Source organism: Engraulis encrasicolus, chromosome 16 (assembly GCF_034702125.1).
Source record: "Engraulis encrasicolus isolate BLACKSEA-1 chromosome 16, IST_EnEncr_1.0, whole genome shotgun sequence".
NCBI classification, from domain to species: domain Eukaryota; kingdom Metazoa; phylum Chordata; class Actinopteri; order Clupeiformes; family Engraulidae; genus Engraulis; species Engraulis encrasicolus.
Genome location: NC_085872.1, coordinates 26847807 through 26862454, shown reverse-complemented (window position 1 = coordinate 26862454; position 14648 = coordinate 26847807). Strand labels below are relative to the sequence as shown.

The following is a 14648-nucleotide window of genomic DNA, read 5'->3' as shown; positions in this document are numbered from 1 at the left end:
CAGAGACAGGAAACAACACCAAGAAATAATAGAGAGGAGAGAGGACAGACAGCAGTAGGTAGAGCCAGATACACAATAGCATCTGAAATAGAGAAAGACAGATAATAAAAAAGACCAAGAGAGCCAAGGGAAACCCAGCAGCAGGCATGGAGGCAGTACAGGGGGGCTGCAAGGTCTGAGAGGGGCATGCTCAATCAGGCCCGTTACCTTCTTAAGGAAGGCCGCTCTTTTCTCTCTGCCTAAAGGGGAACCGACTGAGACCAGACTGGCCCTCGGAGAGTGGACCAGGGTACGAGGGTCGCAGTCTCCTGGCTCAAGATCAGTGCCCTCTATACCAACAGCTACACACACACACACACACACACACACACACACACACACACACACACACACACACACACACACACACACACACACACACACACACACACACACACACACACACACACACACACACACACACACACACAGAAACTCTAGCCGTAGTGCTTTTGCTTTTTTGTTTGTTTGTTTGTTTTGTTTTGTTTATCTAAGAGTTCAGTCAAAGTTATCGATCCTTTTTTTTTTTACTGCAGGTGCCGTAGTTGGCCAAGTCTGGATTTTGTTTTTCAAAAAGAGATGCATCGCTTTAGTGACTGATGGAGAAATTATCCCACACAGATGTAAACAAAAAAATCTTTGAGTTATTATTATACATCTACTGTATAGTTTGTTCTAGCTCAGGTAATTTAGATTCAGATCTATTATATTTGAAATAAGACACGGCCTTACCTGCAGGAGGTGGAGGAGGTTTTACTGCAGACGTATTACCCTGGGCAGCAGCGGCAGCTAATTTACTGCAAGCACATGACAGGTAGATATTAGCGGACTCCTGCTAGCCTTCAGCACTTATTATATCTCTTATGAGCCACACCACTGACTGGCCTACTATGGCTATTATGAGGAGGACATTGGCCCATCGCACTCAAGGAATTATCAACAGCTTTCAAAATAGATTGAATATTGAGTATACCTTCTTCAGATCAAAGTACAATTCAAAGAAAGTACCAGAACAACGACAACAGTGAAATAAATAATATAAAATCATTTCTAATACTACTGTAGTACGTAAGTGTAACAGGGAGCACATCAGTACAGCTGTGGGTAGATGGTAATATTGGCATCAAATGTACTGTATACATATATAAATGCATATGGCGCAGTATACATAGCGTATATAAATGTACGTATATGGGGTAGTATAATACTATAAAATATGCGATAGTAAATGTACTGGAGAGGAGTAAGGAGGAATGAGTTGAGTGCATGGTGTTTCGGGGAGTGACAGAGGGGAAAGGGAGATGGCTTCTGTACTTGGCTAGGGCTTTGGCAGCCTTGCGGGCCTGCACTTCTCGTCTGATGAGGATGGTCTCCAGGTTAACCGGGCTGGGGATGAAGCCCACCTCCCCACCCTCCTTCACCGGACGGCCGATCCACCACTCATTGTTGAACTTCTGCTCACACATGACAAAGAGCAAAAAGGACACATACATTTTAGACCACACATGTCAAATCTTTGAGATAATAATAATAATAATAATTGTATTTGTATAGCACTGTATCATACAAGGCATGTAACTCAAAGTGCTTAACAAATGGGAAAAAAAACATCATTGTTAGAGATGGATTTAAAAGGAGAGGTATAGAGGAGAGGCAGAAATAGCAGGAAGGCAGAGGAAGAAGAGATAGATATAGATTGTAGAGTCATAAGGTGAACGTAGGTTAGGACCAGGATTCTTAGATGCGTAAGGTCATTAGTGGCTGGGCCTAGCACAAGTCATAGATAGTCACACAGAGATTGGGCGCTCAGATGCGGCCCCTGGTGGCATCAGGGGTGAGGAAGAACTCCCTCTCGCTTGAATCATAGTTTGTAGGGGGGGAAAAAAGCTCAGTGAGGTCTGAGAAAAAAGAACCCTATAGACAGAAAGAAACCTCAGGCAGAGATCAGCGGCCGCCTAGGGGAGCGCCCTGCAATAATAGCCATGCAATAATGTGTCAACTTGGGGCCCAGCAATGTAGCAATTGCCATCAGTCAATCCACCAATCTCACAGTGTATCTACCTCATTAGGTATAGTGGAATAATGGATGTATACACTATGTAAGATCATGAACTTATGCATGGACATCAAAGAGCAAAAAGAGCACATGCGTGTAGAGTCTAGAGAATATGAGTCAAGCATGGATTGAAATTGGCACCTGCCTACTGTCCGAATGCTGGTAAAACTCAGCTATAGGTGGCTAGTATTCATTCAGTGTCACTAGTATTTTGGAGGGTAACTTATTCTTGTATTGGGTATGTTATATCAGAGTAGCCTATATTCTGTTGTTTGCCCATGTGCAGCAATTATTACTTCCACCAAGGAAGTTCTGCGGTAACACTTTACTTTACGGATCGCTAATAAGGTGGTAATTTTGTGTTAATTTCATAGTTATTTCAGAGTAATAACTGTTTGTTTATAGTAACAACAGCAAAATAACAGTTTCCAGTGCAATTATGCTATAATTTCTAGTTAATAAAAGCAAAATAACCGTGCGGTTTCCAGTACAATTACTGTATGGTTATTTTGCTGTTGTTACTAAAAACAAACAGTTATTACTATGAAATTACATTGAAATAACTATGAAATTAATACAAAGTTACTACCCTGTTAGCGATCCATAAAGTAAAGTATTACCAGTTCTGCTTTCAGTCGCGTTGGTTTGTCCTGTTGTTTGTCTGTCTGTCCGCAGAATAACTCAAAAACTTAAGAATGGATTTGGATGAAACTTTGTGGAATTGTTGAAAATTACCCAAGGAAAACGTGATTTAATTCTGGTGGTGATCCGGATCACAAAGCGGAACCAGGACTTTTCTTCAAGATTCTTCACCATCACTAGCCTAGAAATCTAGACGCCCCTAGTGATTGAAGATGAATTGAATTGCGGACAGGGCAAATTTTGACATTCCAGTTTCTAACTCCACAAAAAGAAGGCAGAAAGACTTAAAGTTCTATCAAACTTCCTTGGCGGAGGTCTGCTCTCTCTGAATGCATTTCTAGTTTGTACTGTATTTAAGGTACTCTGTGGCTAAGACAGAAACATGATGAATTTGAAATAAATATATAAGAAGAAGATTAGAAGACTGTGGCTTATAGAAAGACTGAATGGCAAAAGACTAAGGAAAACCATCACCGCAGTGGTCAGTGAGCAAAAACATTCATTTCAAGCCCTGATGTCAAGTCTTTGTTAAGATAGTCGTGCAACAATGTGGAAATTCATGCCCCAGCAATGCAGCAATTTGTCATCCATCAATCCACCAGTCATTGTTGTACTTCAGCGTACAGATAACAATGAGCAAAATAAGCACATCTTAATGGTTGAATAAAAGTCATTGTGTAATTATTATCTTACATGTTGATGCACACTGTTGCCCAAAAGCATTAAGACTACTGTACACATGTTAAGTCTTAGTAAAGAAAGTGGTGCAGCAATATGGAAATTTGTACCCAAGCAATGTCACAATTTTCCATCATATTTAATACATTATGCATTCATTATGGACAAAATAAAAAAGGGACCACCATGTCTGCCACACCTATATAGTTGTTAAAATGTGGAAAAAGATGCATTGATTATAACTGGTAATTGGCCAGTGCATACCTCACCCATGCATACGTAACATGTGATCTAATATGGCTGAACTGGTAAATTTTACAGAGGTGTATGAAGTAAAAGCATCAGTACTCTCACAGTGTATCTACTTCGTTAGGAACAGTGGAATAACTGGTGTGTCATTGGTTCACTATCTGAAATACATCTTCATTCTCGCTGGAGTACGGACTTCTGGTTATTGTGCAGCTCTCGCAGGAGAGCAGCTGTCTACGTGGTGGACCGATCATCAGTGCTTCACGGGAACCACTGCATTTGAGAAGCTGAGATAGTTGGATTATGCGGCGCATTGGGCAAGGTCGCTGGCCTTGGTGCTGAAGTACTGCCACGGCCAAGAAATGTCTACGCGGTATGGGGCGCCACTGGGAGCTGGGACAGCATCTGTGCCCGCAGATATGTGTGAGGTCTAAGTGGACACCCCCTAGCCGATGATGGTCAGCGAGCAATGAAATTAGTGAAATGGAGAGGAAACTATGGCAGGATGTCTGACAAATCAACCAAACAGCGACCGAAGGGAGGTGAATGGGGAGGAGGTGGGTGCGAGCGAGAAAGCTAATTACTGACTAGAGACAGGTGAGCAGAGAATACATTCTGTGTAGTTACAGCAATTAAGGGACGTTCCAAATTTCAGTGCACTGAAATTACACCCAATGATGGCAGAGCGGAGAATGAGATTCAGGTGGATGAATAGGCGTGCCATTTCTTTCGCACTGAATTCCAACAAATGGCAGTTGAGCGGAGAATAGAAAGCAGGAGGTAATTAGGGCATGTCAAATTTCCTTACGCTTCTCCCCAACTTTCGTTTTTCACAAAACGTGCATTTAAACTATGTAAGATTAGCTTGGTTCAGCCGACTGAGAAAACGTGGCCTGGTTTTGAAGGTGTTCCGTGCCATACTTGACTAATCGAAACGCAATAAACGACAAACGAGTCATGTCGTGTCACGCTGTACCGGGTAGAAAACGGGCAGTGCAAAAGGGCCATAAGAGTACCTCTACTACTTTATACACATCTGCAGTACATTGGCATAACTTTGAAACCCCTGGATTTTTTTAGATTTGCAAGGTCAGGTGTTTTGAGAGAGTAAGGGGGCACAAAGGTAGATTGCAGGTCTATGATAAACAACAATCGCGTCACAGTTGCCCTCACCTCTTTAACATGCAGGAAGTCTTTGGCCTCAAAGGTCACACCATGACCTGGCATAGGTACATTGTCATCATCGGCAGGAGTGTAGGTGTAATTTGCACGCACTGCAAATGCAACAGGTTTGAACTGTGGAGGAAAAAAAACGGCACAAATAACACTTATAGTAGGCTGGTTTTCTTGTGCTTTACAATGTGTCTACTGGATTGGTTTGGTTCTAAGGCAGAGTATGTGATTTTTCAGTAGTTTATTTCCATAATTAATGCTGCTCATTCACAAACGTAATCTTTTTCACAAATATTTACCACCACCATAAACTTCACGTATTTCATTATGACTTGGAAATGTCCACTTTTCTTACTTATGTATTATGTAAACATGAATGGGTGGGTCTTCTCCATGTCCACCATTTGGAATTACCAGTCCTACACATGTTTGTCCTCAGAAATTACTTAAGTCAAACCAGTAAATATTATTTAAATACTTCATAAATATTTCTGAAAAGGTAAATTTTTTGAATGGGCAGCATGAGCAGGGCAGTATCAAACACACACATTTCATTACTTTGTAATATGCTGCAAGGTACAGCTTCATGAATGTGTGTGTGTGCGTGTGTGTTACATTGTGACAGGCTGCTGTTTGACTTTGCTCTGGAAGCAACGAATCAGAAACACTGCTGAGGTCAGCATCTAGGCAGGAGAGCACATGTGTTTCGTGGCCATCAGCAGTGGCTAATAATAATACGCTTTCATTCATTTCCTTCAAAATACATTTCACATTCCGTCAATTTATCTCTTTGGTGAATAGCACAATGCAGACTGCAACGATTACAGAATAAGTGACATGATGCAAGTTCTCAAGTATGATACATATGGGAAGGAGAACCCCCTGTGTGTGTGTGTGTGTGTGTGTGTGTGTGTGTGTGTGTGTGTGTGTGTGTGTGTGTGTGTGTGTGTGTGTGTGTGTGTGTGTGTTCATACGTGTGTTCATACGTGTGTATCTGTCTATGCATGTGTGTGTTTGTGTTTGTTTGTCTGTGTGTGTGTGGTGGGAGTGTGTGTGTGTGTGTGTGTGTGTGTGTGTGTGTGTGTGTGTGTGTGCATGCTCGCTTGTCGGTATGGGGGCGGGTGTGCTCGTGTATTGTGCAATGATGCATGTGTCAGTGTGTGTGGATCAGCGGATGTGGATGGAAGTGCCTCCACATGCTAATTTGTATTTTCAGCAATTCATCATCAGATACAAAAGCCTGCAGATGTGTGTGGCTTTAAATAGAGCAAATAAGCAGAATGATGAGCTTCAATCACTGATGCTCCAGAGGCCAGGCAAAAGGGATGGCACTACTGAAATGGAGGGAGGATTAGCGAAGGCAATAAATACAAAAATTTTGAAGTGTGGGTTAAAAAAAAATCTTCAAAGGGAGAAAGCATTGTGGTGGCTTAGGCACACAAGGAACAGTTTTCAGACGTTTTCTGAGCACTGTTGTCACAAATCCCTCTTGTGCATGTCTGCAGTTTTGGAAGTTAGGTCAATGCAATGAATTTTACCCCCTTTTAACACAGCGATGACGGTGATTCCCAGCTCTAAATTTGCATTTCTTGACAGATGCCCAGCACTGAAGTCCCCCAGAGCTTTAATGGGGTTTTGTACGCAGTTTTCTGCAACAAAGTCAAGCATCAGCACCATGCCAATCAGGCAGCTAATTGCTCCACTTTTGTATCTGAGCATCAGACAGTGTAAAACAGGCCAGGCAAGAACCAAATCGGTCTCCTTTTAAGATTCAATTAGACAACAGCTCCTAGGGGAGCATGTTAACCACGGCCGAGGAGGTTGGTGGGGCGGGCTGTCGCGTGCACATCAGGGAATGCCACTGTCATCTGCGCAGTAGCTCACAGCTTCGATGTTTATAGTTCATATTTATTGGTTGTTGTCAAGTTTTATTTAACAAATTAAGTATCTTCATTAATCATCTTCAATAGCCTATCTGTTGTAACTAGCATTGCAGTATTCCAAAAATGTATGTACATAATCAATGACATTTAAGAAAATAGCAAGCAGGTGGATAAGAAAAGTAAGTGAGCGAATACCTTTGCCTTTTCCAATTGCACCTGTGCATTTTTTTCCACCTCAGTGTTATTGGAGTCCTGACGGTCCGCCGAACCCTGACAGAGAGAAGGAGAGAGTCAGTGTTTGTGACCTGACAGGTATGCAAGACAAAGGCGAAAAGTGAAACAGAAAGAGGAGAGAGAAGAGAGAGGGGGGGGGTAAAGCCAAAAAGACTACAAACAGACAAAGCCCAAGAGATACACCTTTTTGAACACAGGCTAGGCACACCCCTTGACTCCACATTCTGTCCCAAAAGACACAGAATGAGGTAGTTCACCACGCAGACTATGGGGCAGGCCCGGGGTACACATCTTAATTTTCACAAATTAACAAAACATGCACACACACAAACACACACACACACACACACAAACTCACGGGCTGTGCAATATATCAAATTTATATCATGATATCAGTATTGCTGTCAAAGAATATCACGTTTCATAGTATCGATTTGAAACAATATTTTTTATATTTGTTTATACTGCCAAAAGGTAGGTTACACTAACCATAATACATCCCCTCCACTTGAGCCACTGCGAGAACAGAGCAGACTTGCTACCCAACACTCATGCAGAACACCACTATATGTTTTTCTATGGCCCTCTACTCACACTGCTGAAGGGAGGGAAGATAGTGAATTGTTCAGCACAATTATTTGTCTTTAAAGGTACACTGTGCAGGAAATGGCGAAAAAAGGTACTGCAACTATGCTGCTCATTGAGACTGGGTTGCCTATTGCCAAATTTGATCTTTTCATGAAAGTTTACCAAGTCATAAACTAATATTTTCTAGTATGGCCCAAGTACAGACATTTTTGCAGCTAAAAATGGCTACTTCTGGAAATTCAAAAAATTCAGAAATTCAGGAAAAACTAAAATTGTTGCAACATTACTACTCTATCTGTTTAAAGTCATTCGAATAACATAATACTTTTTTCATGGGCAGGGGAAACCCTCATATGGAGAGTGACAGAAGAAAGTAAATTTCAGTCTTGCCAAAATAAGAAATCGTCTAGATAAAATAAGGATGATACTGTTTTCAGATGTGATAAAAACTGGAAAAACTGATATGTTTTTAGGTTTGAATATGTGCCCTTAATTCTGGAAAAACATAGCTGTGGCAACATTGTGATGTTTAAATACCTAAAAATGTCACAAAAAAAACATCGGCCCATTACTGAACATGTTAAGGTAAAGTGGGCCGCCCCTTTCAGGTAATTTGGGCTGCTTTTTTCTATGGGAATTACCATTCATATTTTCTACAAAAACAATGTGACTATTATTGAAGATGGAGGTGTCAGGGGAGCTCTTTTAATGGAGTTGTGATATCTTTTTGGAAACAGATGTGTTGAAAACAAAACAAAAAATGGAGGAATATTAAATCATCACTACTTTTGTTTTTCTTTTGTGCAATTCTTAGTTTTACCATTGGAATGAATAGGTGGCCCATTTTGCCTGAATAGGTGGCCTATTTTACCTGAATGCATTTTTTTCCATCCAGGATGACACACCTGTCACTAAAACTTGTTTTTTACATTAATCATCTTGTTTTTTGTCATGAAATGGAAGATTATGAGTCACTTTATGCAATCAAACTTAAGTTTGGTTAATGTATTGATGTTCTTCCTCAGATTTCATCAGTTTTTCTGAATTTGCCGAAAAGTGGCCCAATTTAGCTGAATGCACCCTACACAATATAGCCATCATCATGCGTTGGTGTGTATGTTTCAAAGACAGCAGCAGTCTCCCGGTTTCACAAAATAAATGTCTGTAACACCCCCTTCCCTCTCTGTCTATTGCTTTCTATATCAGAGCAGAAATATTAAGAAACATGTTTTATCAAATACATCTAGTGTGAGGATATTGGCTCCAAGGACTCACCCCAAGACAACAATGCTGTTCAGTAGGTGAGTGAGAGGAACAGTAAAAAATATACACTGTGAGGATGCCGGTTTAAGTCTGAGTTTAACAGGTATTCCTCATGTTTGACAATCTGTAGGAAGGGCAAAGATCATATAACCAAAACTACCAAAATAAAATGGCCTTAAAACACTGATTAACGCAAAAGAAGCAAAATACAGTCAGCAGCACACACATTGAGTGTAAGTCAACACAAATCCATATGAGCCACAACCTTCAGGTTTAATATGGTGTGTCTCTAGAGACACACATGGCACATTTTCAAAGGCGATGGGTGTTGCCCATCAGGTATGTGTGTGGGCTGTGTGTGTGCTGTGCCACGAGTTTCCTCGCATGTCTTCCACAGACATCTGCTCTCTCCGCAGACTGCCAGACTCCCGCCAGTCTGACTCACACTAACGGAGCTACAAAACGCAGAGGAATTTGCTAGCAGTACGCTTCGCGAGCCAATCATGCCGGTCCATTGGGCTATGTTGTGTCAAAACCTCTACTGTAGCTTTCACTTTCGTTTGTGCAAGATGTAACAGAAATAAATCAGAAAAACAGAAAACTGAAAAAATTAAAGGCAAAAACATTTGCATAACATACAGTACATCAAAATGGAACACATAGAATTGAACACATTCTGTGCATGGAAGGGAAGCGCCCCACTCCCATATTCCCCTTGCTCCAGCCCCCCGCCACTCAAGATGGACTATTGCATTAATTTGATTATGTCATGACGTGAAAGGCAGGAAGTCCCATCCCATCCCATCCCCGCCCTGCCGAGAGAGGCCTGTTCCAGGCAGCAGCCCTTTGCTGAAGGAGACCGAGTCCTCCAAAGTGCTGGCACAGGCACCTGCTTTTGCATCTCTTGCCAGTAGCCTCACTTTAACATCCGTGCACACAAAAGTGCTGCTGATCGGGGAAATGGACGTCCAGAACCAACACTGAAGCATGTCAGTGACTCACGCCGCAACCAACCGGCCAACTGGCAAGGACAGAGAGCCAACCCTCGGTCTGGCCGTCAGTTCAGCGAGTTCAGATGTCTTTCATTACATTCATTACTTCCATTAAATACTGCTAGATATTAATATATATATATATATAGTAAATGTAGGATCAGGACTCTAAATTCACTTTTTTTCATTACCAGCCAAAATGGCTTGTAGAACTTGCTTGTACTAGTCAAACACACACTCATTAATGCATCTAAGTGGATAATAAGTTGGTCTTTTCTACCAGCCATACTGAAATTTCATCAGCATTTGGCCGGTTGACTTGTGTTAATTTTGTTAAGGATAGATATTTATACATGCTGTGTCAAATTGGCCTCGGATAAATGATTGAGGTTACTAAATGCATTCACTGATAGATTTAATTGAATGATTTAAAATCCTGCTCTGTCAAAATATCCATGCTGACCACATTTGACATTCACCATTAATAAAACCTAAAGAAAAAAGTAAAGTTATTGGTCAAGATCTTTCCATTTTGAGGGAAAAGTAAAGTCTAAAATAATAACTAAACAAACGTAAAAATAATAATAATAGGGGAGGTGGATTAACTACACTAACAACAATCATATCTTACTAACAAACCTGTTCAATAAAATTCCAATAGCATTAAAGAGCATGAAAGGTGTAGTCATAAAGAGGAAGAAAATAGTGTTCTCCTATGTCTGACTGTACAGAATCGTCTTCAGGCAACAGTGCAGAGAAAGTATGTCAGACTGTAAAGTATGTCAGACTGTCAGTGGGTGCTGTGATTAAGACTAAGGACCTCTGATGCAGACAACGTGCTTTAAGCGGACTAAGCAGAACACCTGAGCAAACTGTGAACCCTGTGAGCTGGATTACTTTAGCCAAGAGTTAATAGCATTGCAGAGCAAAGAAACGAATGGAAAGAATGTTGCAGTGTGCCAGCTGTTTATAAACAAGTAGTAACTTTTTCGAGATTTCCCTGTCAGAATGTTAAACAAGTTGACAGTTAAAAGAAAGGGAGCCGAAGTTTGTGCATTAGCTGCTTAGCAGTGTTTTGGCAAACATACATGTATCGATATGACTTAAGAATGGCCTGCGTCTCAATTACAGTATTGCCTCTTTTCCACTGCTGGTTTTCTGGTAGGCCTACAGCTCAACAAAGCATGACTCGGCTGCCACTTTTTGCTTTTCGTATAGGCACGACACAGCTCAATCATAAAGCAAAAAGTGGCAGACGAGTCGCGCTGTGTCAAGCTGTAGGCCTATCAGAAAACAGGCAGTGGAAAAGAGACATATGTGTGCATCTCAGAATAATGTGAATGTCAGAATAATGTCTCAGAATGTTTCAGTACCATGCTGTTTCAATTTCACCCAGGGCAAACATGAAACTGAAAAGTGTGTAATGTACTTTATCTAGCTGGGTCAGGGCTGTGTTGAATTGCTAGAAATAACTGTAAAAGGTACACTCACTGCACTGGACCAGTGAGCATGTCATAATAATGGGGTCAAGTCAGTGCAGAAGGCAACTTCTTGACTGGGAGTCCCCGGAACTCTCCCGATTCTGTGCGTGATTATCCATGCTGTCAAACTGGCCCAGAGGTTAACATGTGTTTCCAAAAGATAACAGGCAGAGAACAGGCACCGCAGTCAGGACTCGCTCAAACATTTAGGGGAGCATTAAGTGAAACGTGTATTTGTATGCTAGATATCTGTGCTTGGGTGGACATACTGACTGCCGTTTCTTACATAAAATGGCATATGAATGCTTGTTACAGGTACAAACAGTATTTCAACCTTTAAAACTTGTTTAAAGGACCAATTCAGTAAATTTCAACATGCAGTTGTAATGCTCACACTACCCTGGACTTGTCAGTACCTGAGGTTTTTTTTTCTTCTTCTTCAGCCTTTTCCGAGTTCTTGGTCATTGTAATGGGGGCAGCGCTTTGTTTATATTTAAAAAAAACCTTTTTATTTATTCCCAAAAACATCCGAAAGGTTATACAACATCAGCAGACAACTAACAAACAGAGGTACCTTTTGGGAAAATATTTGGAGTAGGCCTATGTTCATTTTTTTAAAAATGTAAACAAACGCTGCCGAGAGCGACAGTTTGAAGTTGAAATTCTTTCAACTTTCTATGACGCGGTTCAGCGACCAGCCGCAACAGCCAATGCCTGTATAGAGGTCAGTGACCACAGCCAATGGGAAATATTTGAATGCTTTGCCTTCTGCTTGTAATGGACATACTGTAGTCGCTTCAATCGCTCGTATCGCTCTTGCTGCACAGAAGCGATTCTATGTCGCTTCAATCGCGTCATGCTAGGTGTATTTGTGCGGTTAGAAAATAGCTCATATCTCGGACTGTGCTTAGCTGAAAAATGTGCCATCACCGGGTACTGACAAGTCAAGGGTAGCGTGAGAAAAACTACAGCATATTGAAATTGACTGAACTGGTCCTTTAAAGGATGAATATTTTGACATGGAAAATTGCACAGAATGTTGGACTCCATGAAATATAACCTGACACTAAAGAATCATGCATTAGGCTACTGAACATCAACAACTCACACCGTTGTTCAAAACTCACATCCTCCCTGGTTAAATGACTCTAGTTGTGAACCATTTAGTGATAAAGCAGTGAGGCTATTATTCAAATAAAAAAATAAAACGTATAGGAGTGTGAAACTGTACAATAGGATTAATTCTAGCCAATGAAAGACATCTTCTCTACATCTTTGTCTAAAAACATCTTTTATATACGTACACCTGGGATCCTTTCTTTCCCCATGTCAGCATTCTTGTATAGATGGTGATTATGTAAATGACCATGAACTTCGAGACACTCACTATTATTTAGTACTATACTATGTGGAGGGGGTCAGTTAGTCAGTTAATTAAGATAAAGTTGCTACGTGTGCTCCCTCGGTCTCATCACTTAGCCAAGGTGCTCCGATGCAAATTTTCCACATGTTACAGCTTCATAATAATGCCCTTGTACGTCTGTGTGTTTCCTGCCTCTGTCAACGCCTCAGTTAAACGGCTGCACATTCATTTTAAGAGCCGGGCATTGTTCCCCTGTCTTCTCGCTTCACCCCTGGGTTATTTTCAGTGATGGATGTCCCTTGACATTGGAGGCAATCAATATACTATCCTGACTGAAACCCTGCCAATGCAAAGTAGTGCCGTTGGTGGCGGAGATGAGAGGAAGTCTTGCTGGGACCTCACCGTCTACCGTAAGTCATGACAGGGCTGTGCAGCGGGCCACTACGTTTGTGGACGCTGGACGTGCGCTGGGTTCGAAACTGCCTCTCGCAACTTGCTACTGTGGAGTCCAAAGCTCTGCATAACACCGACTGCTTTTGAAGGTTCCAATCAATAAATCATTCAAGCAGCCGTGGGACACCACAACAACAGCACCCCTGCAGTAAACAGAGAAAATGAAGTACAGTATGTGGGCCGTACAGTTTCTCTCTCCCTCTCTTTCTCTCTCTCTCTCTCTCTCTCTCTCTCTGTTCAGAAAAAAAAGGGGAGTGTGCTGATGTTATTATGAAAGCCTGAAATGTGTATGAAATGCACAGTAGTACAAACAACAAAAGTATACTCTCTTTATCTCTCTCTCTCTCTGTCTCTGTACTCCTCCCCCCATCCCCCACCCGCCCCACTCTGTCCTATTGCTCTTGGTCATGATTGCTTCTCTGTAAGGAGATTAGGACAGCATGCGTCAATCCAGGATTTGGAGAAAAAGAGACAAATGCAAACTCCCCTTAGGCAGCCAGCAATGTGGGAACAAAATACACATGCTGTGCTCCTTTGCTAGTGCACCTTGAAACACCTACCTGTAATAATTATTTAGGTAGGCCTTTTGCATATCCTCAGGTGTCAATTGAATGACACCACTCACAACATATGGGGATGAGGAAGTGGGAAAAAATATTTATGAATACCAGAGCTGGGTGGGGGGGCGACTGGATCAAAGTAAGATGCTTTCCCTTGCTAGAACTTTACCAGATTGTCTAATGCGGGTACCAACATCCTGGTGGCAACTAAGAGGCTTCCCCTCTGAGACCAATGAGTTGGTAACCTGTTTGATTGTCCCACAACAGATGACCAATCTAGCTGCAGTACAACAGCAAGGAATGACCGGGACACTCAACATTCTGGTTTTGTCGTGGGCCTCGCGTATTTGACTTTGTTTGGAAAATCTCTTGTTGTTAATTTGGTGGGATATATATCGAGACCAGCGTGACACAAATGGCTGGCAAGTTAATACACCGTCCCCATGAAATAATTTAAGGTCCAGCCCTATTGGACATGAGGTATTTGATATTTAAGTATCAAAGGAACAAGAAGAATTTGGTCGTCTCTTAACTCAGGCTAAAATTACTGGCCATCGAGCAAAATCTATCATTGCCCTCCGCGTGTAGTGTCCAATGACCGAAAGCAGCGAGGCAGAAAGGCTCAGCCTCATGGATTACCGCGCAACGCAACAGATGGCACTCTCTTGCAATGGCACTATCCTACCCAAACACACAGGCATGCAAGAACACGCGCGCGCGCAAACACACACCGAGCGATGGACGGTTCTATTACGCACGATGTACACGCCACGAATATTTCGAAATGTATCCTATTTTACCTTTTTCTTGGGCGGCATGCCGGCAAAGTCGGGTTGCTTTCCGTCCCTCCACGACTGTAATCACTTCAGTAAATAAATCTGAGGTTTGTGTTGGAACAGAAAAGTACAAGTAAAAGAGATTCTTCGATTCGTCAAATATCCGTTTGTGACCAGAACGGTCCCTCGTCAGTTTTCAAAATATCCACGGGACCTTA

General features: G+C 41.8%; 1 protein-coding gene across 2 annotated transcripts in view; it reads right to left on the bottom strand.

The window, feature by feature from the left end:
- cacnb2b (calcium channel, voltage-dependent, beta 2b) overlaps positions 1–14648 on the bottom strand; it is a 34697-nt gene that overhangs the window by 11630 nt on the left and 8419 nt on the right. Inside the window, exons 2-5 of one of the 2 annotated variants that reach the window (XM_063220339.1) lie at positions 6916–6990; positions 4838–4960; positions 1354–1493; positions 772–836 (exon numbers count right to left, since the gene is read on the bottom strand). In XM_063220339.1, the coding sequence (XP_063076409.1) occupies positions 772–836; positions 1354–1493; positions 4838–4960; positions 6916–6990 (403 nt within the window). Of the gene's footprint in view, positions 1–771; positions 837–1353; positions 1494–4837; positions 4961–5452; positions 5462–6915; positions 6991–14648 lie in introns of those variants that run through there. The other variant, XM_063220340.1, reaches the window with a different exon arrangement.